The sequence below is a fragment of the Strigops habroptila genome, chromosome 11 (genome assembly GCF_004027225.2).
Source record: "Strigops habroptila isolate Jane chromosome 11, bStrHab1.2.pri, whole genome shotgun sequence".
NCBI lineage: Eukaryota > Metazoa > Chordata > Aves > Psittaciformes > Psittacidae > Strigops > Strigops habroptila.
Window position 1 is genome coordinate 4305868 of NC_046360.1, and position 23989 is coordinate 4329856.

At 43.7% G+C, this 23989-nt stretch overlaps 1 protein-coding gene across 2 annotated transcripts in view; it reads left to right on the forward strand.

Moving 5' to 3' along the window:
- The window catches only part of TMEM132B (transmembrane protein 132B), a 238414-nt gene that overhangs the window by 79385 nt on the left and 135040 nt on the right, over positions 1-23989 (forward strand). For both annotated transcript variants that reach the window (XM_030501673.1, XM_030501674.1), the window contains one exon: positions 23658-23798. In XM_030501673.1, coding sequence (XP_030357533.1) covers positions 23658-23798 — 141 coding nt within the window. The remainder of the gene's footprint in view (positions 1-23657; positions 23799-23989) is intronic.

A 23989-nucleotide genomic window follows, 5' to 3' on the forward strand; every position in this document is an offset into this window, starting at 1 on the left:
CTCTTTTCTTAAGCACTCTCTGCACAGCCCCTCGATGGTACCGCGCACAGACCCTGCCACAGCAAAATCCCCAGTTCTGGGTAACGGGACTGCCATGGCTAAGGAATAACATTAATGGATGGGCTGGGAGAGGGCGCCGGCACTGCACAGCGCTCGCCGTTCCTTCATTGATCCCATTTGTTGGGATCAGCAGAGCACCAAAGCATGCAAAGTTAAGATTTGCTTTGAGGAAAATTGAGTGCTGTTTTTCCCTGAAAGGAGCTGTTCCTGTGAACATTGCTGCCAGTTAGCTTGCTTGGGAGAGTATGTGCAGAAATGCAGTGCAAAAGTGGTACAAACACAGCTACATTGAATACATTTGCAGATGTAAAAGGCTTGGCTTTCTTTAGGCTTGCAAAAGTCTTTGGGGTAAGGACTGGCACTTTGGGTAGATTCATAGCATCTGACATAATAGGTCCCTCAACACACTGGCCTTCAGGTGCCACTGTGGTCTGGTGGGTTTACTGGTGATGGTGACAACGCTAGTCGCACCCACGGGTTTCCAAGGCAGTGCAGGTACCTTTTATCCTCTCCGGTCCACAGTCAGTCATGCTTGAAAACAGTGTGAAAATTGGATTTGTCAACTAGTAATCCCTCAGTAATCGATAATTAGTTGTAATTATGCGCTGTGTAAGTGCTGTGGAGAGAAAATTGAAGTTTGTGGTCGGAGCAGGAAATGAAGAATGGCAGGTACACCCAGCCATGTGGCATAGGAGAAATGCAAGTAAAGAATGGTGAGTTAAACCATCTTTTATAGCTGGGTCACGTCACAGCTGTAGGGGCAGTAGTGTTCAGGCTGAGCTTGCTCATCCTAAAGCATCATAATGTGGACAATGAGGAGGTTTGCTTTTTATTGCAGTCTCCCCAAAATGCATCCAGTACAAAATGTCATGAACAAGCCCTGATTTGTGAGGAAGTATCCTTTGAAACTTCTACTGTGTTTATAAAAGATCCTTCTCCCACCCTGGTTTACATTGTTGTCCAAGTATATGTGCTAGGAAAAATTGAAGTCACTCATGGGACTATGCCATCCTTTTGCACTCTCTCTGAAAGGTGCAAGCCCAGACACGTGGTTTAGTTTTGGATGGAGGAGGAAAGGCCTTTGTTTGCTTCTCTTTGCTTTGTTCTCTGCTCAGAAGAGCACAACAGACCACGTTTCCAGATGGGCAGAGATATTATTCCGTCTGTTTCTGTGGAGGCTCTGAAAATCCAGTTGTGTATGTCCTGGGATTTCTGTACAGGCTTTGCAGTGAAATCAGTGAGATTCTTCTCAGTCAAGGAGCCAGAGAGGGTCTTTGTTTCTTTATCTGTATACCCATGGGTTATTTCCACTACCTCATATGTCTGATTGTCATTCTCTAAATAGACATGCAAAATGAAACTGTTTAACTGCAGGAGGTGGGAGTGAAATAGCTGGAGTAGACCGATTACCCAGTGGTATGTGAGAAAGAGCCAGCAAAATTTATGGTTTCTGAAGGAGCGGTGTATTTTTAAGCTTCTTGTATTCCTACACTTCACAGCCAAGATTAGCAGCTTGTTGACAGCTCCATGATATATTTGCTGTCACCTGGCTGGAGTCCGAAGCAAGTGATAAATTTTTAGTTTGACTGAGCTCGTGTGACATGCAATGACAGATATATTTTTGTTACTACAAGTATGTAGCATGTCCTGTAGATGGGGATTTTGGTGCTATTCTTGGTGTGGCCTTGAGTGATTTGCTTGCTTTCCTTGTGCTTCTGTTTCACCATCCAAGAAAAGATGGAGAAAACGACACATTCCTCATTTGCTGTGGTGGCTCATTCTTTTTCTGTGTTGCTGGAGCCAGGCTCGTATCATTCTCACTGAGTTCAGTAGAGACTGGCTGCTGGCAGGAGGCAGTTGGTGCTCTGCAGAAAAGAACCCAGCATTTCCAGTTGCTGAGTGTCATGGATCTTGGGTATGTCACATGAACTTACATTCAAAAACTTGGGTTTGGAGTGATAATACTACATTCTGGGAAGATTCCCCTCCTAGAATACACGTTAAATATGGGAGGAGGGACAGTGCGAATCAATTTTGTCTTCACGTGACTCGGAGGAACTGAATTTGCAGATTTTGCCATGCACATAAAACCGTAGTGCTGTATATTGGTGAACTCTATTCAAATGAAAAAGAAAGATAAATGATAGTATATTGGATTCCTTCATCTTCTTAGTTTCCGGTGTCTAAATTTATCTCAACAAAGTGGAATCTGTCTTCCCCAGGCCTTTTAAAAGGTCTCACATATATCAGTGTTAATAGGATGTAGCTGTATTCAAGCTGGTGTTCTGCTTGAGAAGAATGTGATCGAGGCAAACTGGCTTTGCTTGCAGTGGGAGAAGGAAGAGAATTCCAGTGTTAGACCCCAAATCAGGGGCTTCTGTGTGCTGGGGAGCTGGAGCTGGCCCCAGACTGTGCTGGAGACATTGCCATCTGTGGCAGGTCAGCGAGGGAAGTGGTGACACAAACAACATTCAGAACCACTGCAAAGTACAGCTGAGTACTGGGAGGTCTGTTCAGGCCTAGAACTTGTCTTCACTTGTAACAGCAGCTTTTATCAGCTTGAAAAACAGGAAGTTTGAAAAGCAAGTAATTATTTTATTCCCTGGAATAGGAACATTGAGTTTTCTCACTGAAGACTATTTGGAAACGTATGCACACTAACTACTTCAGTTCTTCACCTGGAGGATAAAAGCAGCAGTTTCCAAGCAGGGTAATACACGTCTGTTTGATGTGACTGCTGGGAGGAAGCAAAGAGAGAAAAGAAATTCTCTGAGGAGGCTGCTGAGCCTGACAGGGAGGAGAATGGACAGAAATGCCACACTGCAGCACAAAGACGTTGGAAAGGAATTTAACTTGTGGGTGCAGCATGGGGACTATGGGAAGCTGGGAAGCAGTTCCTTCCCTTCAGTCACCCATAGAAGCAGGGTTCTGCTCCTGAGGGTATCCATAGCATATGTGTGGCAAATGGATTCATGTGGAGCCCCATTAGCTTGTGCTGTGTGCTTTCTGTGGCTGGCATGCCATGGGGGAACTTGGCAAAGGTTCACTTTGGTGGAAAACAGTGCTCTGTAAGGGGATTTTACAGTACATGCACATGCAGACTCCCCGGATCAGGCCTGATTAATGGATTTGGCCAGAAAACTGAAGGGAGCAGCCAGTTTGGGAAGTGACACTGCTGTCCATGCGGGAGCATCTGTGCCCTCCAAACTGCCAAGGAGGGAGCAGCAATCTTACAGAGTGGGTAAAATAAGAAGCTACACATATACAGTAGATATATGTGTAAAAGAGGAAAGCCCCCACCTCTACTGGGTTGTGTATTCCTACTGTTCTGGAGAAAGGTTCCAGCTGTATCTAGAAATGGGTCTTTCTGAATTTGAGAGTAGTTTAATGGTAGAACATAGCAAATGAAAAATGTCAATATAAATAAAATGCATACTTTAAACTTCATGTTATGTGGATTTAGATTTCCTAGACAGTTTTCTGAGGTTTTAAACCCTGGATGCTTCCAGAGAGCAAGAGATTTGGTGCCAAAAGTCCATTCTGTTAGATGGCCTGTGCCATTTTTACATACCTTGGGATACAGGAATTAATAGATGACATGGATTAATATTGTTTCGTTCAAGTATAGGTATGCAAGGCAAATATATTTGAAATAAAGGAAGTATCTATGTCGATACACTGAGTTTACTTTGAAACAGCTTAGTTGTTTATGTAAATTATTTTGCTTTTGTGTTGCCAAAATGGAGTTGGAGAAAACCAGAAGAGGACAGAGAAGCAGAATTAGCTTAAAACCACAAATCTTGGGTGCTGGAGACTGAGATGCACCAAGAGATAGAGAAGCTGGCTCTTCCTGTATCAAGGAAATTTTTTGCTTTCATGCAGGCAGAGCAAGGAATTAAGCCTGGGTCAAAAGCTCGAGGGTTGTGCCTATTCAGCAGTACCTTGAGAGGTGCCACATGTGGAACTGGCATCCTCTGTCTTGTTCTAGTGTAGCTGCACTTCATGGGATGATGAGAGGCAGATGTCCAGCCCAGAACCATCTCTCATTGATTCTGCCTCCATGGCAGTTCTCTGCTGCCTGCTTCTCGCTCAGCTACCCACATCCCTTCCTCCAAGAAGGGCAGAGACACTTTCTGAAGCACCTCCAAAACTCTGATGTGCTTAGACATCAAAATTGGAAGGTGTACCTCTCTTGCTACAGAGTCGTGGTGATCACTCGCCTTAGGGGGGAGAGCATATGTACAGCAAATGGACACTTACATAACCCTGTTAGCTTATACTGTATGATTTCGACTGTTGGTTTGCCACAGGGAGTTGGAGAAGGAGAATTAGGTAATTTAAATAGAAAGATGACATCCTCCAAAAGAGCAGCGTTCAGCACATATTGCTGCCTGGCCTCCTGGTTCAGAGCCGATAAGCAAATTTGGCCTGAATCCTGTTGCAGCATTGTAGGATGGCACTGGCATAGCAGAGGAATTGGCAATATCAGCAGAGGTGGACGCTGTGGATGCGATTCCTGCCATCCGCTGCCTGCAGCTCTGGCTGCGGGAGCCTCCCTCTCCGTGGCAGAAACCTAGGGCCAAATTAATTGCAATTAATTTTGATTACAGACCATTCCCTTTGAAGAGACTCTTGAGATGAATTTGTCCCATGCGTGCTTTAAAGGGAAAGTTGCTCCGAAGTGCTTCTGCTAATGCATCCTCCAGGTTTATTTCAATATCCGTTTTCTTTCTTTCAGCAATTGGTTCCTGGTACAACTGCAGACACTTTGCATTAATTCCCCGCAGGGCTTCTATGCCATATTTTTAGGCTTTTGAGTGGCATTGTGGAAACCATGAACGCATTATGGTAATGATCAGGGGCAATTCTTGGGTTCTTTATGCAGATACCAGTTAGGGAAAAATAATCTGTGATCCTTAATCATGCAAAAACCCTACTAAGAACTTCACTTAAAGGAGGGTTTGAGTGGGGACTTCAAGATTTGGTCATGGTACATGATGGATTTTAACAACAGGTAGGTAGTGATTAGGTGGAAGAATGTAAGTATATAAATGGTTGAAGTGCTGGAACAAAAAAGGAGTTAATAGTATTGTCTGTTCAGCACCACAAGGAGCTATTGCACATTACTGCATTTAAAGAAAAGGAAAGTACAATGAATGCACTTTTAAGCCAATTCCTCCCACTGTTCTTTTCATTGGGTTGTGAATATTCGGTGGGACTGACTGAAGGCTTTGTCTGGTCTAGCAGGAGCCTCTCTGCCCCTAATAGCAGTGCAGAAGGTATGGCACAAAACCTGCCCTTATTTATTTATTTACTTACTTACTTACAAAAAGGAGTGTTTGCAGAAAGTTGTGCTTTGACCCAGGCTTTAAGAAAAGCCATCTCTGTTTCACTCCTTGGGGTCTTCTGAAAGCTCATGTGATGAGATTCACTTCTCACCATGAACTAACTGCCAAATGCCTTTGAAATGGAAGATCTATGATTGAAATGGACATCTCGGAGCTTCCAGCTGCTGGCGACCGTATGGCAAAACAATTGCAACATTTGCAATCGCTTTGTTAGAAGCTACTTATCTAACAATCAGGACAGCTTTAAATATTTATTTGAAATGGGTTGGTTTTAAGTATTGAAGAGAACTGCTTTTTCCCCTCGCTGTATAATTAAAGCAGGGTGAAGGCAGCCAGATAGCCTGTTTACCCATGTCATGAATGCTGAAGGTAGGTCGTTTCTGGGCCTTACAGGTCTCTGCAGAGAAGGGAAGGAATTTGGAAATGTTAAGGTTCATTTGAAAGCTCTACCTTGAAGACTTTTTTCTAAGTGAATGTGAAGATTTCAGGTGAGGGATCAGGAGCAGAGGAAAACTCAGCAGGCTTTTCCCATTCATAGGCTGAACTTGAGAGCAGCAGGAAGCTGCCCAGTGCATGGCAGGCAGCAAGCCCTGAGGCTGGGGCACTGGCCAAGGGCTCAAACTTGAACTGAGTCAGTTTTCCTTGAAATCTTTCCTTATTTTCAGCTAAGGTAGACACTGACTTACAACTCTGTTACCTCCTGTGCTCTCTGTTCACCCTCCAGCTCTGTAGTTGGGTAGTTTGTAATTGAGACTTTTTGGTGGGTGGAAAGGGTGAAGGAGAGCTTTGCTTCTCATTTGAGCTCCTCTTACATAGCTTGTTTGTGAGCCTCTAGCAAAGCTTTCTTTGACTCTGTAACTGTATGTCTCAAGTGCAGGACTTTGGAGAAAAAGTATTGTGCAACTGTTGGGGCAGTAGCAGCCAACTGCAATGTCATGGGTGGATGGCAACTGGGAAGAGAGGGGCTGTCCATCTCTGTGTCCCAGGAAGTCCTGCACATAGGTGGAGAGCCTCTTTGGTGCAGAAAGCCCTCTCCCAACTAGTGAATGTGATTTCCAAAGTTATCCTTGTAAGTCCTTCTGACAACTGTTCCTATTAGGATCTCAATCAGTACAGCATTGTGAATTCAGTCAAGTTTTCCCTTGACACATTATGAATGTATTAAGTGATGAAATGTCAGTCAATCAAAGCAAATTTGCACTTATTCCAGAAAGAAATGTGAATATGTAACTGCTGAGTGGTGATTAGGTGAGCAGAGATTTTCACAGTCCTTTGGATAATGGACGTCCTGAGTAGTCAGGCTGACCTCCCAGCTAATGTAGTTGTAATCCTGCTACAGCCAAATTGTTTCTCATTTCTAACCAAGTTTGAGTCCCAGTGTTTCTGACTTGGTCCTGAATGATTTAACCTAATAAAGGACCTGTCTGTCATATTTCCAAGTACTTTTTGCAGAATTCTCTTCCTGAGCTGTAGAAGGTGCTCAGGGATGAAAAGGGGGCCTCTTGGCATCCAGCAAATCTCTTATTGTTTAAGCAAACTGCCTCTTGTCTTCAGTCACCTTGAAGAAAATAGGCTTTTCAATAAACAAAAGGGAAAGTCTGCTTAGTGCATTTTTGGTTTTGATTAAGACTGTCATTTCTAGCAGGCTCAGCCACTAATCTGCCTGATGTAGAAGTGGTGCCTTTGGAGAGGCTGCAGCCCAGAATTAATTCCTGCAAATGTATTCACTCTTTGAAGAAACCCAAGTAAGGATTTGAAATCTGGAAGTGCTGAGGCTGTCGGGAAGCTTGTCTTGTTCAGGAAGAAAGAGTGGAGATGTGCATATGTTGGATGGGCTGGGGTTTGGTGCCTTGGGCTGAGCTGTAGCAGGCAGACATCGCGGCTGAGCTCTTGGTGTGCCCTGCAGGACCGTGTGCCAGGGTCGCAGGGTGGGCACAGACCTGGAACACTGCCTTTCTTCAACTTTCCTAAAGTTCTTTCCTGGCAGGAGGTGACAAAGCCATTATCCTCTCCATGCGCTGAGGTCTTCTGACTGCTGAGCCATCAATAATACCCACTGTTGCTTCCCAGCATGTGTTCCCAGGCGAGGCTCTGCGGCTCTTTGTGTTTTGTCACGCGTTGGCATTGGTCGCTGCGCGAGCCTCTCGCAACACGTCGCTTTGCTCAGTGCCACTCGACGTTGACAGTGTCAAAAAGCAGCCGAAGGCGTTGAGGTCTCCTCCTTGGCTTGTCACAAGCCTGCACATCTTGAGATTTCCCCACAGTTCTGTTCATGCCAAAGAAAACTTCCATGGAAGGAAGAATCTCAGGATTTGGCTTTGTAACCCAAATGCAGCTGACTTTGCTACATGCCTAAAGGGGGACTACAGGAAATTTGGAGAGGGGCTTTTTATGAGGGTATGTAGGGACAAGGCAAGGTGTAATGGCTTTAAACTGAAAGAGAGGAGATTTAGGTTAGATTTTAGGCAGAAGTTCTTCCCTGTGAGGGTGCTGAGGCGCTGGCACAGGGTGCCCAGAGAAGCTGTGGCTGCCCCATCCCTGGCAGTGTTCAAGGCCAGGTTGGACACAGGGGCTTGGAGCAACTTGCTCTAGTGGAAGGTGTCTCTGCCCATGGCAGGGGGTTGGAACTGGATGATCTTAAGGTCCCTTCCAGCGCAAACCAGCCTGTGATTCTGTGTGAAATGCAGGTGATTTGTGTGAGTGAGAGCTGCAGCGCTGTCTCCTTTTAGGGGCTCTTTTCTCCCTCCCCTCCACAGTGTATAATGTGTTCAGAGCTCTCCAAGCCTTTTCCATAGTGTTGTGATTCACTGGTAATTGTATTGCTTTAAATCTCTTGTTTGTTTACTTTTCATAAAAGTCCCCAGCTTCAAAACCTGCTTTTAAAGTTTTATTTCCTTCAAGTTTATATTGGTCTACTGAAAAAAAAACTAATCCTATGCCCATTTATTGCCTCTTAGCATCTGCTTCATTATCCATTCTATTTCGATACTTATTTATTCCAGTAAAGGAATATAAGTGTTGAAACATTCTGCAGAACGCCAAATGAACCGCCAGCAGTAAATAGCATTTTTGATCAATTTAATAATTTTCTGTTTGTAAATGGATTGTAAATATGCCTCCCATTTGTTACAACATTGGTTGCTATTTGAAATTATTCTGTAATTGTTTCATCCTAGGTGGGCTTGCAGGATTTCATCTGAAATTAACTTATAGCTATAAGCTTAGTGGTATCTGTTTTACAGAGAGTAACTCTTCTGTTTCTGTAGTATGCCTTGGCTGGCATACTACCGATGCATTGGCTTGCATGCTTTCTCTAGATCAGCTTTTAACTGCTTTGTAGGAATTGAATGCATATCAGTGTCTGTGCTATTTTATTCCTAAATTTAATAAATTCACAGCCCCTTGTCTTTGTGTTTGTTTTAAATCTTGGTCTGCTTTCAGATTGCAATTACCAGTAAGTACAACCTTGATTGTAATGGTCCTGCTGAGGCTTCACAATTCGAAGTAGTAAAAAAGAAGGGTAATATTGGTATTTCTGGGAGATGAGCTTTAGACTATAGCTTGAAGGGCTGCTTTTTGAAGCCTGCTGCTGTGCTGACAGACAGTGTTACACCTGAAAATAGTTGTGCCTGAAGTTAATTGAGGATGATAGTTTGACACTGAAGGTTCAAGTCAGGAAGGCAACGCCACCAGGGAAGAACGGAGCACTTCCTCAGTGCCACTTAAAATCAAAGGAAGTCATCCAGATATTTAATGATTTTTTTTTTTTTTTTTGAATGGTGCCTTTGTAATTTGAGCTCTTCATCAGCAAATCAGATAATTTATGGCCTAACTATCAGATGAGAAAGCAGTCTCGGCCCTACTCACATGCTGCTTTTGCTTTTAATATCCACAAGCTATTGATGTTAGTAATTGCGAGTAAGCTTTTGTATCAACAATTACTTGCACAGAAGATATTGTCACGTTAATGCCTCGGTACTTGGCTCCTGGTTAAGGTCAGCTATAGTGATAGTAGTTGCTGGAGGAAACAATTACAACCATAATCATGCAGGCATCGAACAGCACCACCTTTACAGGAGACTGTTCTGAAAACTGAGCTCTAACTTGCTGTTAGTGTTGTAATTGGAAAACAATTGCGATTTTTAGGTGCAAAATTACACTCTACAAAAGGCAGGTTGCTTTGCTTTCACTTCTTCATCACGAGATTCTTCTGTAGAAACAAGCAGAGTCATCCAGTCATGGGAGCTGGCTGTTTCTCAGTCCTTTAGTCCCAACAGCATCTCCTGTGTGCAGAGCACTGTGAGGATGGAGAGTTTGATCGATGAATGAATCCTCTCCAACTGTCTCTTTAACTTAAGTACAAGATAACTTTAAGCCCCACTCCCCCTCCTTTCCACAGTAAGTCTCAGTGAATGGGACTTCCCCTTAGCTTTAATGAGTCTTTGAATATCTCAGTAGTACAATCAGAAGTACCCTGGAAATAGAGGTTTTGCAGCTGTAGAAGCTGCTCACATGTGCCATGAAGATGAAATAAGGAGGAGCGTAATTAATCTTTGTGTCGTTTTCAAGATATGTTAAGATCAGACGAGGTAATTTTCTCTGAAGAGCTGGGGAGGAGCTCGGGGAGAAAAGGGCTTGTCTCCAGGAATTATTCTCCTGGTCTCCAGGATTAGCCACCTGAAATATGTCTGAAAGTGACTGCTGTAGCAGAACAGGGAACATTTGTTCAGTGCATTTTATAAACCATTTCAAATGTAGCTAAGCTCCCCTCCTACCCCAAATTATTTCCGAGTATTGGTATGCACATGATGGCTGATACAAACACTATCCTTTTATTTTTCACTGTTTTATCAGATTTTTCATGGCGTGGGAAATGTATTTTCTATTAGGCTGGGCTGATGAGGTTGCATACAAGGGCCTTCTTGATAGCTCTGCTGTCAAGCCTGGAGAGGAGAACCGTCCTGTCCCCATGTCCCCAGCTGAGGAGGAAATCTACTCCTCTGGACACCCTGAGAGAGGAAGACTCCTGAGGAGCAGTTCTTCCCTTCCAGGCGCAGGAAAGAAGAGCCACAAAGGCGCTTGTTTTACTTGTCCCCTTGAAGCAGGAGAGGAGTGACTGCTGTTTTCCTGCTCAAGCATAGCTAGTCATAATTAGTTTAGCCCTGGGTTATCGGTACTTTGCTATGTTAGATCACAAGAGTATGAGTGTGGGTGTAGATGTGTGTATGTTTATTGTAGTTAAGAATTCTGGTGGAAAATCACACTTGTACCATCCGCATTTCAGTCACGGCGCTTTTTTGACCAGCCCCAGATTTCCAAGCAGATGTTAAGCATCCTTAATGCATGAAGATGATTTTGTCCCCAGATGCCAAACTGTGAGACCATCACATGGCGCCATGGAGCTGAGTGCACAGCATGTTGCCCCTTGTTAAAATGACTTAACAGCTGATTTCCTTTATTGAAGGTTTGGAATCCCCCTGAAGTGCAGCAGATTCCCTCGCTGAATTAGATCGTTTTTCTGTGGTTAGAGCCCGTATATCAGAACGATTTCAGTATTCACATCCTCTAAACAAGGCTCATTAATTGCAAATTCACAACTAACGGGGTTAGGGACTAGTTAGAATTGAAAAAGAGGAACAAGAATGGGAAGTGCTTAATGCTCAATGAGCTCCGGTATCTCACTGTGGGTGTTCTTCACTGAAAACCACTGGATGTGTTATAATGGATTGTAGCCGGTTTTATAGGCAGTTGATTCCGTGTCCCCCAGCTGCCCCAGTGGGGAAGCCTGGTTTTAGAGTGTTTGTTACTGCTAACACAGTGCATGCTTTGAAATGTGGGAAGCTTAAGCGACTTTGTGGTAGCTAGCACCTAGGCAGGGTGTAGTCTTCATGAAACATGAATTGTTTCTTTTCCCACTTTGTTGTTCATGACCTCTTGCAGAGATGAATTTTCATCTAGCTTCTGAGGATTGTAGAGGAGCTTGAAGTATAAAGGCTGGTCAAGAAAACAGAGGCTAACCAAAATCAAAACTATGAGAGTGGCTCATTCCTACCCTCAAAAGTGCTGTGTGATGTCTATTTGTCTTACTGAAATTCCCCAGGGGTAGTGCTGGGTGTTGGAGCCTGCTGTGCTACTGCCTGTAAGCATCAGCTGCTGGTGAAGGACTGCTTTTAGTCCTTCACCCTTGAACCTGCCAGATAATGATTAAATGTTGTCTACCCCAAACTACTGAAGTAGCTCATTTAACAAGGATGTTGTGACTGAACCATGGTGGAGGGATCTGCCATCCATGCAGGGGGAGCAATGGTACTGTAGGTAAAACCAGAACAAAGAAGACCTGGTAGCAATCAGGCCAGTTGCAGGAAAGGCAGAATGCTGAAGGATAAAGGAAGGTTTAGTACTAGTGCTAGGAAGGAATGGGAAGGCCACAGAGGAAGTGATCCTATCAACTCTACTGATTTAGGAAGTGAATTGACCCCCTATACTGCAGTATAGACCAAATAGGAGCACCTTCCTGTGCCACTTAGATCAGTTGCCTCCAATTCTTGATTATGGCCTTTAGTCCTGTTACTTCCCCAGCCTTTGTTACATGCACAGTGCCAGGACCTAAGTCTTTGTTAGAGATTAATGATCTGGAAATGGATTTGGCTCCCTGAAATCTGTAAAGTTGCCTTTCACTCTGGTTTATTGCTGTGCTGGACCTATCTGCCCATGTACTATATCACGTTTGAATCCATCCTGGAGCAGGCTGCTGTCTGTGCCTGCTCTTCAGCCCTACAAACACTAGAGTTTAATTTAAAAATCACTGCAAGGATTAAATAATCCTTCCCCAATCCTGCTGGCCCTGGATGAGTAATTTCCTTTGACAGGCAAGTAAAATGCCATTAGTTTCTTGCATTACCATCAATCACTGTGGTAAACGGCAAGCAATTTCTGTGTGGTGGCTGGTTAATTTTCCTGACAGCTTTGCAAGGCTGGATAAGCTTTCTGAGCCACGGCAGCACTCTGAGCAATGGACTTTGGAGGGCTGAATCTTCCTGGCCTCTTTGCCCATCTCGGGCTCTGGGGCTGCCGGGGTCTGTCTGTCAGGCACCAGAATGATATTTTGGCCAGGGCATCTAGAGGGGGAAAGCTGTCTCCTCATCTGCATGGTTAGAAATATTGCAGGCAACTCTGACAGAGCTTTGGCACCATCCATTTGTGGGGCTTTCTCTGGACTTTGTTGCAGTAGATGATGGACCCAGCCAGTCTGCTGCACAGCCATTATCAGCTACACTTGGAGGAGGGACAAAGCTTGGGACTTGCAAAATCCTTGCCAAATCTGCTGAGATCCAAGGAGGGATTCAAAGAGTCACTGGTAAAAGCTCAATCTACCTGCAGAGAGTCTTCAGAAAGCTTCTGAGAAGCACCACCCGAAGAAACCGAGCTGGGGCTGTCAGAGCCTGTTGGGACAGTGGCCACAGGGCTGACTAGGGCTGTCTGAGCACCAGAGCGGGATAATTTTGTTCTGAAGTGCAGACTTTCGAGGAGAATCTTGGAAAGTTGTTGTCTGCAGCTGGAAGAAAAATAATCTTACAATAGAAAGCAGAATGGGAAAAAATAACAACCAGGGGAAAGAGGTCTTTGATGTTTTATCCCAGCTGGAGGGCTGGTTCTCATCAGAACTCGCACATTATTAGCCTGCTTGGTGGTCATTGGTGCCTGGAGTACAAACCACATCATCGTAATGCTCACTGAAGTTTTCACTAACAGCAAAAAAATGCTTTTCTGCTGTAATATATGGGGCCACCTTTTCACGAAAAGTACTGGTCTGAGCTCTACTGGAAATTGAATTCTATCTTGTGGAAAGGGAGATTATTTCCTAAGGTTTCCTTATTCACCATCCTAGCACATACTGCTCAAGGTAAAGGTGCACTCCAAGATGATTGATTGGCAAGCGCAGAGGACCACTGTTCCATGTGACAGGGATATAAAGAACGATAGTTGTATTTTTTGACAGTGAAGGGGAAATGGCATTACCAGTGATATTCAGCAATGTACTCTGCAGCCCCGGTTAGCTCTGCATATTTTATGGCATCCATTTTCTTTCTTCGATTAAACAACATAAAACCTCATAAAATAATCCAATAAAAACAACAACTACGAGTGCAGGCAAAGTTCTTGTGGCCTTTTTAATTCTGGAAGGATTTTCATTGCTGTGCTTTTTCCCCCCTTCTTCCCTCTAACTCCATCCCTTGTGCTCCTTGCCACAGCCTAGGCCGAGTTCCTGATAACAGCCTTTTCTGTGCTGCTTTTTTACGCAGAGTACTGAGCAAGTGTGGAAAAATGGATGATAGATCCCGTAAAGATCACTTCCTGCTGTTAAGCAGTTGTGGGATGTGGCAGGGGTTGGGGCTGGTCTCAGGTGACTTGAGGGGTTTATGCAGGTTTCAAAAACCTGCTCTTTTTAATGTTCTGTTTGAATTTTTTTCTACTGGTACAGTTTCAAGCAACCTTTTAGGTAAAGATGACCATTACTGCTTTTAGCCTCATCTCCTAAGAGGAGGAGCCATGTCAACATGTTGGCCCGTCAGCCTCACTGCTGGTCTCCCTTGTACTTATTAGACCATCAGAAGATGTATGTTAGCTGTGTGAAAGTCAAGGTGGGACCCCATTCAGTGCATACAGACCGCCTCTGTTACGTACTTTTTGGGCCAGATTACACACACCGTCTCAAGAGTAGCCACAGACTGGCTGCCACTGGCCTCCTCTGGCTATCTGACAGTCAGGGGATTTGCAGTCACAACCTGCCCTGAGCCTGAGGGATTGTGCCACAAACAGTCCAAGGAACACAACAAACTCTGTGGTTGACTGTAGTATTCAGCAGCAACCCAGGGAATGTTTTCTGATCTTAAATCAAACACATTGATAGCTGGTAAAAGATAATGAAATGATATTAATCTGAATTGTATTTACCAAACTTTTTCCTTACAGGAAAAAATTTCCAAAGTGGTGAGCAAATTTAGCCACAGTGATGGACTGTTTTAAATGCTCTGAGTCCCCATCCAGTATTGACCAAGACAATGCTGGGGAGCTCATTATTTAGTTTTGCAGGAAGAGAGATGGAAAGCTTGTGCTTTGTTGTTGTTTAGGTGCTCCCAAAACCATGACCTTCAGGGCTTTCTTTGCTTGTAGAGGTAGAAAAATGACACCTGTATAAAAACTCTTTGTCTCACAGGAGGCCTGAACTCTATTCAGGCTGCAAACATTTTTGCAGGGCTGATTTCTGAAAGGAGCCTTTCAATAAAAGGAAACCTGTAAGTATCTTTGTCTTTGCAGGAGGGAACCTCTGACTTAGTTTGATTTTTTCATTATAGTTTTCAAAGCTGTGTTTCTGCATCATTGCAAGAATTCCGCGTTCAAATACTTTGGACGCCTTCAGACATGGTAATGCATATTGTGCTGTACTTCTAGGCTTTAAGGAAGAGTTTCATCTGTTACAGCATTGCGTTGGTTTCAAGGTAAAGGACATAGTCTGAGTGTTTTAGATCTTTCAGAGAAAGGTTGAAGAGACTGAGCAGGCTTTGATTTTTGTTCTGTGGACATGTGTTACCGAAAACCACTCCAGCATTTTCCCTCTTCTCTCTACAGAGAAGGTACACCACAGATTGTTGTGTTGGAGAAAAGAGGGCACATAGTTCAACTTTTGGAGATGTCTAAGGGCGCATGACAGCAGGCACTGTGGCTCTTTGAATAACGATCAACACATCATAACTCAGTTAAGTGAACGGAGGCAGTGGAATAAAGGAAAATCTCTCTCCTCTTTCAGGGGAGGAAGAGGTGTGAGCTGGTGGTGCATCCTAAGGAGATAGGGATGTTATGAGTTGTGTGGTAGCAAGAGGATCGTTTAGACTTGGAAGAAGACGTGCTTTCTCCTTTTGATCAATAGTAATAACGGTTAGTTCATATTCATTGGATACTTTGGAAGTGTAATGTGTCAAGGAATTGTGTATTTATTTGCAAATTATGGGCAATGTTTCCAGCCCTCCAGGCAGAGGACAGAGGATCTGCTTCCCTGTGCTGGAACTCACTGGAGCCCTGCTAGTGGGATGCCAGGGTCAGCAACCCAAACATCAGGCCTGTGCTGCTGGTGTGGAGAGTTTGCTGGAATTTAAGAGCTTTCAGCACAATCTAGAGGCACATTTGCTTACAGTATAATTAAAGTAATTTGTATGTCAAAGGCACAACAACGTATTCAGGTGGAGTCAAATAAATTTTGGCTTTTAGTTTTCTTAAGAAAATCTCAATTGCTGCAGAACACTGACCTGCAGGTTTAAGCACCTACTGGGAAATTGCAGAAATATAATGAAATACAGTATGTGGACACTTCTTAAGTATACAAATGGACAGTGTATTTTTTTTCTCCGTGTATGAATATCCCAGCAAAGGTGAGAAAACATCCTTATTCCCATTTTGAAGCTGCCCAGACAGTTAAACAGTTAATAAAATGTCTTGAGTTGATAGAATTGGACTCGATGTCTCCTGCCCCAGTGCCTGGCAACCCTTTTTCTCCCAGAGGGACAAAATTCCACTGTTGATATATTTCAAAGAAAACAGTGTTCACTGTGGGAGATGGCATTTTCATCTCCTATTACATAAAGACTTAGAATCTCTCAGGTTTCCATAGCAGTGTTGAAAACCCATATGAACAAGGTCTGGTTTGTGACAGGAATATATAAGAATAAAAATTAATAGCTTTAATTCCAAGCCAATTAGAATGTCTTACTGCTGTTTTTTTAAGCTCTGTTTGCTTACCTAAGTGTGAGAGAGAACAGATTGAAAAATGGGAGTTTCTGCTGAAACATGATGACATCTTAAAATGTCTTTGAATTTTCTGTTGGATATGGAAATACAACATCATGTGAGACTGCTTTGAAGATGTTCATGTAATCTTTGCTGATTGTATTAGCACAGCCTTCTATCTGGAGAAGGTTTCTGTGACCCCTTCCTTTACAAAAGTGGACACCTCTTTCTCTGACCTTGCTTTAGAGATGTGAAATTTAGCTTCTTAATATTAAGCAGTTGCTACAATATTCATCAATCTCTGCTGGTTTAGACCAGCTGATGGTGCATCCTAAAATGTGTAGACATTCCTAGGAAGAATGGTGGGCTCTTAGGAAAACCTGCTGCACATTTTAGAGAAGTTACACATGCTGAAAAGGAGGAGGGAGGATTTTGATAAAATACTTCCCCCCCCCCCCCCCCCCATCATCATCTCCTGTTTTTTTATGCTGCCTTATTTTGAGGCTTCTGTAAAAGCTTCCTCAAAATCATAAACCATCATACTCAAGGGTAGGTTGTGTTAATTTGTCTTCCCTAATAGTTAATTTATCACATGGAAAGCACTTTACTGTCAGAATTCAAATTAAAATCCTGTTTACTCTTTTCATTATTCAAAATCCAATATGCTGCTGAGCTGGATGCTTGGCATATCTTGAAACATTTGATGGGCTGAAAAAAATAGGTTGATGGCTTCACCTTTTCGAGTAGAAGAGTGGTAATTGTATCATCCTGAATCTTTAGCATTGATCCCCTCCACTATTTCAAAGGGTTTCCTGTTCTCTGAGGTGCTGGGCTTTTCTCATGTTAGCCACCATGTCTGTTGAGCAATGCTGTTCCTGCCTTGTGCTGTGCTGGTCGCTACCTATTTTCTCTGCTTTGTCCTACCCGGTGTTTTGGCTTTGACTTTCTTCCTTGAGTGCGTGCTGGATATCCTGTCAGTATATGTATGTCAGAGATATCCTGACAGTAATAACTGCTTTCATAGAAACTGCATCCCCGAATGCTTGACAGGGTTAAATAAGACAGCCAGAAAAGGTTGTATAAAAATAACAGATGCAGAGGGAAATTGAGGTGAATGGGAGGGAGGGAAAGGCACATTTCCCAATACGGTGTAAGAGTGGGAGAGTGCTGAGATCAGGGGATACAGAAAGGGCATCTCCACAACATGAGGTGGGGCTGAGAAAGCCTTGTCCTGCAGTGGGGAGAAGAACACAGCATATCTGTGTCTTGTTTTGAGAACGAATTTGGGCCAATTACACATTGGACTTGCAATGAAGGACTGCAGTCACTGCAGTGGTTTTTAGCATGGGTGAAAGGCAGAGGTCAAATCTTAAGTAGAACTCCAGCTGACTTTGGAAGTTGCTGTCTCTTAGTACTGAGCTGTCTTTATCCCCAAGGGCAAACATGCTTTTATTTTTTTATCCCACCATGACTTCCCACCTTATTTCACTGGTAACACCTATTGCCACTGGCTTTATACCAAGGCTGTGTTGAGGTTTTTTACCTGCAGGTACCATTAGTCAAACCCTTTTACTTGGGGTTTCCTTTTGTTTGATGCATTGCAGCTGCCCTCTGTTCCAAATTGCCATCTGCCTGCTGTCTACCTACACCTCTCCACAGGGCTTTGCAGGCTGCTTGGTTTACTTTGCAGTAAAGCATCATATTATTTGTGCTTGTGACCTTTTGGAGAGGGCTTGGATCTTTACAGGTTCTTAGTGTATTTTGATGTGTATTTTACATACTTTGATAGCTTTACTTATAGTGACATTAACATGGAACCGTGGAAACAAACACAGCTGACCTAGTGTTCCCATTTTAAGGAGAATATGATGGGGAAGTAGTTGGAACATAAATCTGTGACAGGTCTTTTAAAATATAAAGGAACAAAGAAGTGAAGTTCTTGGGAATAATACTTTAGAAAGTAAACACTTGCTTAGCTGCTGAAGATTTAGGACCTGATCCTCTGCCTTGCTGTAAATCTGACTTCCATAAGAGGTGAGGCTGTGCAGGATGATTATCTGCTTGGTAGGGCATTCTCATTTCACACTTTACCCACAGGCTGCTCTTGCCTGGCCAGTGAAGGGGATGCTGTCTGTTACTAGTGGGTCTAAAGTAGGAGCAGGAGAGCTGGGTGGGTTTGTAGTGAAGATGCCAAAATATTCCCTGGCAGCTCTAGGGATAATTCCTGGTTCTACCATGTGTTTTCTGGATGAGTTTGCATCACCTCATTTTCGTCAGATTTCTGGATTACCCACAGAGAATTTTGGCCAGGAAGCTTAGGAGGACACAAAAGAGAGGGATGGTGCCTCTCCTGGGGGAGCTCTGGTTCCATTTCAGCCTTCCATCTGCTGTACCAGTGATTCCCACATGGTTTTGTTTTCATATGCTCACATCAATGAACTCATGACTGCCTGTACCTCCCTCCCAAATTGCATGGAATGCACTTGGATGTGGCAGCTGTGAATCACATACCCTCTTCTCCTTATATCTCCCGCCAAACTCCACTTGTCTCCTCCCCCTATATAGTAATGCTTCTATTCCTTCCTATACAGAAACACTGCCCATCTCATGCCCCCAAAGTCCCCAGATGTTACATCTGAAGTCGGTGATTATTTTAATTTATAGTGCTCTGCCTAATGTATCTTAAACCACACGTATTTTAACTAGAACCTCCCCAGGGTCCTTGTTCAGAACTAATTGCTTGCTATTTGTGCAATTCTTCAAATATGTAAAATGCTCTGTGAGGGCTCGGAATTACTCAGCTCCGCTCAGCTTTGGTCTTAGCGCTGGGTAGGGGTGTCTGCCTGAAGCGTGAGCCTGGGAATCGGGATGTATCCACCCTCATTCGAGCTCTGCAGAGGCAGGATAATTTTAGGCAATTTAACTACACTGGCCTTCAGCCTGGATTTCCTGTAAGGGAAGGAGAATGATTTTATTTTTAATCGGGCTAAAAATGCATGTTGAAGGGCTGACGACTGAAATGGTTGGAAATCGCAAATGAATTTTGTTATCATAACCATTATTATTCGTACGTCATTGAGAGTGCATTTAGCTCAGATCATGTTTTCCCCCATAATGGGATGGGGGGAGATAAGAGGATTTCTAAAATAGCTCTGAAAATGTCTTTTTTTCTCATCACTTTGAGCATTTTCCATCTGCTGTGAGCACATTCCTGTTTTATTTCCTAAATATCTTTTCTTTCTGTTTCTATTTTAAAGTTCCTTTTGCCAAGTTTTCACTTCCCAATTACCACTGCCGGGAGTGTTGCTGGGGGGTGTTGCAAGAAAGCATTTACCTTGCAGACTTTGCACTTAACTGGCTGGGAGGTGGTGGAAGTCCCTGCACCGCTTCTATTGAGTGCTTGGCTGTTCAAATCCCTTTTGTAGCCCTGAAGTTGCTTTCAGCCCTGGTCATTACTTGTACCTTCTCCTTTCCTTCTGTTGTTGTAACTGAGAGAAGAGGTTTAGCACAGCTGAATTCATGGGGTCGCATCCACTTAAGGCTGGGGTTGCATTTTAAGACCCTTCTGGTTGTTCCAAGTTGGAGATGCTACTGCCTGCCTGCTCCATTCAGTCCATCCTGTTTCCATCTTTATATTCTGCAGTAAATGGAGGACACAATGTTCAGGGGAAGAAACACTGCCAGGGATACCAAATGTATTCTGCAATCTATATTGAAAGCAGCTTCCTCTCTTCTGCCTTTACAGCTGGAGAAGGGGGCTAAATTCACTCATGAAGCAATTGTTTCATTGATTCCTTGTTCTGGAGAGCTTTGATGCTTACCCCTCTTCTTCTCCCCCAGCTTTCTCCTCTTAAGATCTTATGGGCATAAATGTCATGAGAGGCAGTGCTTGAGGGCATCATGTTTCTGTTGGACCTCCTCCACCCCTAAGGAAGAGAGTATCAGGAATAAATAGTGATTTGTGGTACAGGCCGGATACAGGCTGGAACGTTGGGGGCCCTGTTGCAGGCTAACTTCTGGTGAGCTCATTCAGTATTCCTTGGTCTCATTCACAGCTCTGCTAATTATGTTATCAGAATGCCATGTAAGTTGTAATGTTTTAAAGGCAGGCAAGTGCTTTTCAACAGGACAGTTTCCTGTCTGAAGTTTCTGCTTTTCAGAAAGGATGTATTTCATGGAAATGAAATGTCAGTTTTGCCAAGTTTCCCATTGGCTCCCATGTTGTGTTCCTTTAAAAACTAAATTCAAAAATTCACAATTATCTTTATAAAAAGGCATTAAGCCATCTGAGTGGTAACAGTTACTTCTGGGGTCATGCTCCTGTGAAATACTTCAATAGGTCATTTCTGTGTTTTCAAGCCCAGAGGTGGCAGAATTTTTGTCAGCCGGTAAAATTAAAGGACATCAGACTTTTCTCATGAAGTTGTATTTATCCTTACAGCTCCCTTTGAGTTGGAAGAGCAGCACTTCCCAGTATTTTATGTGGAGGGAAGGGAGGGATAAGAAAACTAAATGATCCACCCAAACTTACAACTGAAGCCTGGCACAGAGCAGGGCAGTAAACCCCGCGCCTGGGCTCGCACACTGACCGTTCACCAGCCTTTCTTCCTGTCAGCTCGGGTAGGAATTCCTTACTCTTTTGCAAAGCCTCCGTCCCCAATACTTACAATAATTTCTGTGCCTGTATAGTTTGGGGGCAGATTTAAAGATATGAATCACTTATCTGAAGAACAGTAGGCTCAAACCACCCATATGTAGGCTGGTTTCATTTGAATTTCTTGACTTTTCCTGAGTGAGAAGCTGAATTCAGTTTCTTCCTTCTTTCAGCCTTCCTGGCTCTACTGATATCCAAAAATGCAAAATGACATCTTGTCTCAGCCCACCAGAGCAGATGCATTGCAGGGGATTAGACTGGAAAATTTCCTAAAATGCAGCGTTCTGAGACATTTTTGGAAGATGTAGCTGGGGAGCAGAGTATGGATGTTCACTTGGTGCTAACCCAGCAAGACAGGGGATGTGCAGCAAGCAAAACTGTAGGCACAGCCAACAAGACAGCATTGCCAAGAACCAGAGGGACGCCTGTTAATGGACAGCGCCCTGAAGGGAGAAGCCAAGTGGTGAGCCAAGAGGACAGGCATCAGGAGAGCCTCATCTGATGTCCACATTGGCAAAGAGCATCTCATAGCTGTGTTCAGACACGAGGAGAACAACAAAGCTCCCTGTCTGAGGGAGGTAGGCACAGCTGAGGGGTTGGCCCAAGAGGGAAGCCAGAGTTTTGGGGATGCAGAATGCCTGGAGGAGGTTGGAACAGCTGAGCATAGATAGATGTGGATATTGAAGGCTATTGCATCCTTACCGCTACACTGCATGTGAGGACCACTGATGAAGGGAAAGAGGAGCAACAGCTTCAGCTTCCATGAAGAACAGAGCTGCGCAGGGGTCCTGCATGGTGAAAGCCTGCTCAGGTGTGGCAGGGAACTGTTCCGTGTTGCTTTCCATCCTTGTTGGGGTAAACTGACGTGCTAGATTTGGATCAGAGTAGATGAAAAGTAAATGCTGCAGAGTGAAGATATCTGTAGTGTAAAAGCTGTGTAGGAGGACTTACCAGGCTTCTGACAGATGGAAAAAGGGTGATGAATCCTGGAATCCTGGGGAAAATCCAGCTGTCCTCTTGTGTCCCCTCAGCATCCTATGCCCTTCAATTAACCTTTAATTAGTCGAGGCTTTGACTTGGGTGGACAGGCGGGTTGGAGGTTTCCAGACGTGTTGGCAAGAAAAAACATGAGAAATTGAGAGGGTGGTGGGGAGGCAAATTTGTTAAAACCCATAATTGTGGCTGGGAAAGAGAACATTTAAAAAGTGCTGGTTGGTTGCTTGCTTATTTTTAATTTATGATTTTATTTTTGCCAGGCCCCAATGATTTTTTTTCAAGTGGGTGGCTGAGTCTGATGAGGAAAACTATTGAATCCATTGCTGAAGGCTTAATTCTCTCTCTCATGTACGTTACAAGTCAGTCTGAAATGAAGCCATGTAGGTGTCTGGCAGGAATTATTTGGTCCAGTGTAATTATTGCAGAATAAATGAGTGTTCCTCTGAAAGAAAGAGGAGGTGATGGGAAAGGGGCACATAAGCTTTGAGGCACGTTATTTGGAGATATGAATATCTGTGGAGAAACATGAAGGAGACAATTAGAAAAATAGCAGGGAAAATTCTCTCCTTGAAGGGAACGTTTTTCATCAGATTGGTTATGCCAGGCGTGAATATGGCCCATCAAGTCAGTAAAGCCTCACAGGCAAGAATAAGGATATCATAAAAGCAAGATGAATTAATTCCTTCTGAGAAGAAAAAAACCACCCATCGAATCTTGAAGTTCCTTTGATCCAAACCCATGAACTCAGCTAGAACTTAAAGGAAATTCTTAATAGTGTAACGTGAGCAGCAACTGGCCACGAGGCATCGGGGCAAATCCATCACAATTCACTGTTAAGTAACGCTTCAAGTCTCAGCAGCGCTGTTTCATTCCACCATACAACTAAGAGGTCCCTCTTGGCTTTGCTTTTAATTAATGAAGTCGCAGCAGTGGTGAACGTGGCACTACAGCTCTTGCTTTCTGCCTAATTGTTCTCCAGGCATATTTGCAGCACTCCTGTCGAAATCCCAGGCTTGTTTCAGGAGTCAAGCTGCACAAATGAAGTCCCTGCTATTAAAAGCAGTTTGGTTCCTATTCCTTGGCAATCTGTTCCTAACTCTGAGCCCCACTGGAGCGTGGACTTTTTTAAGCAAATTATTTTAAAGCCAAAAAATGGTGGCATTTACCAACTACCAAACTGCTTTGAAACTCTAACTGTGCTTAGGAAATCAAGGTTTTCCATGTCAGCATTGTATTACTTTCAGCAGGAAGAGTTTGGCATGCCCAGTTTGATACATCCTGGTACGATAGCATGATTATTTTCATCCCTCAGTCCTGGATCTAGGATAACATACTCCTCTCTCTTTCCTGCATTATGGTCTTGGAGCAGTGAAGCACGTTTGTTGCATGCAGCTTGCCCTAACGTTAAAAGGCACTTTGCTCCCAAAGGTTTGCAAGCAGGAGGATGTGTTTTGTATCACAGTGCTCTGAGTCTCCATCTTAAACTGCGGGAAAGACACCACAAATTAAATCAACTTACACTTAGGCACATCTGTTTCATTTAATTCAAACTAGTGCCACTGAAGCAGAGAGCATCCTTATTCTCTCCACATTGTTCAGGCTGAAAATTAACTGGCTTTGCACATAACGAAACTCATACTTCCTCTCTTTCAAATGATTGGGCCAGTTTTATAATTTTAAAGTAGAGCGACTTACAGTTGCAATGTGTTAGTCTGTTACTAATGGAAGAGGGAATATTTCCTCTCATCTCCTTGTTTACCTCTGGATTTATTTGTAGGAGGTCTGTAACTAAAGCAATGCCTGTTGTTCCCCAACAGAATTAGGACAGCCCCAGGTGTGAAGATCCTGGACATCAGAGTCAGTGATGCAGACCAGTGGGGGGTTCAAGAAGAGACAGACAGCGCGAGGACCACTGCCACGGTGACATGTGTGCACAACGACCCGAGCGCGGAGAGCAGGTAAGCCACCCCGCGCTGCTGTGCCTTAACCCTTGCTGAAACGCTGTGAGACACAGAGAATAGCTTCTTTAACGAGTTGTATTGCTCTTTTAATAGCAGTAATTTTTCCTCCTCAGCCTCCTTGGAAGAGCTGTAGGTGATCTGATGAGAGATTTTTTTCCTTTTGTTTCACTTCTGAGCTTTAGTAGTAG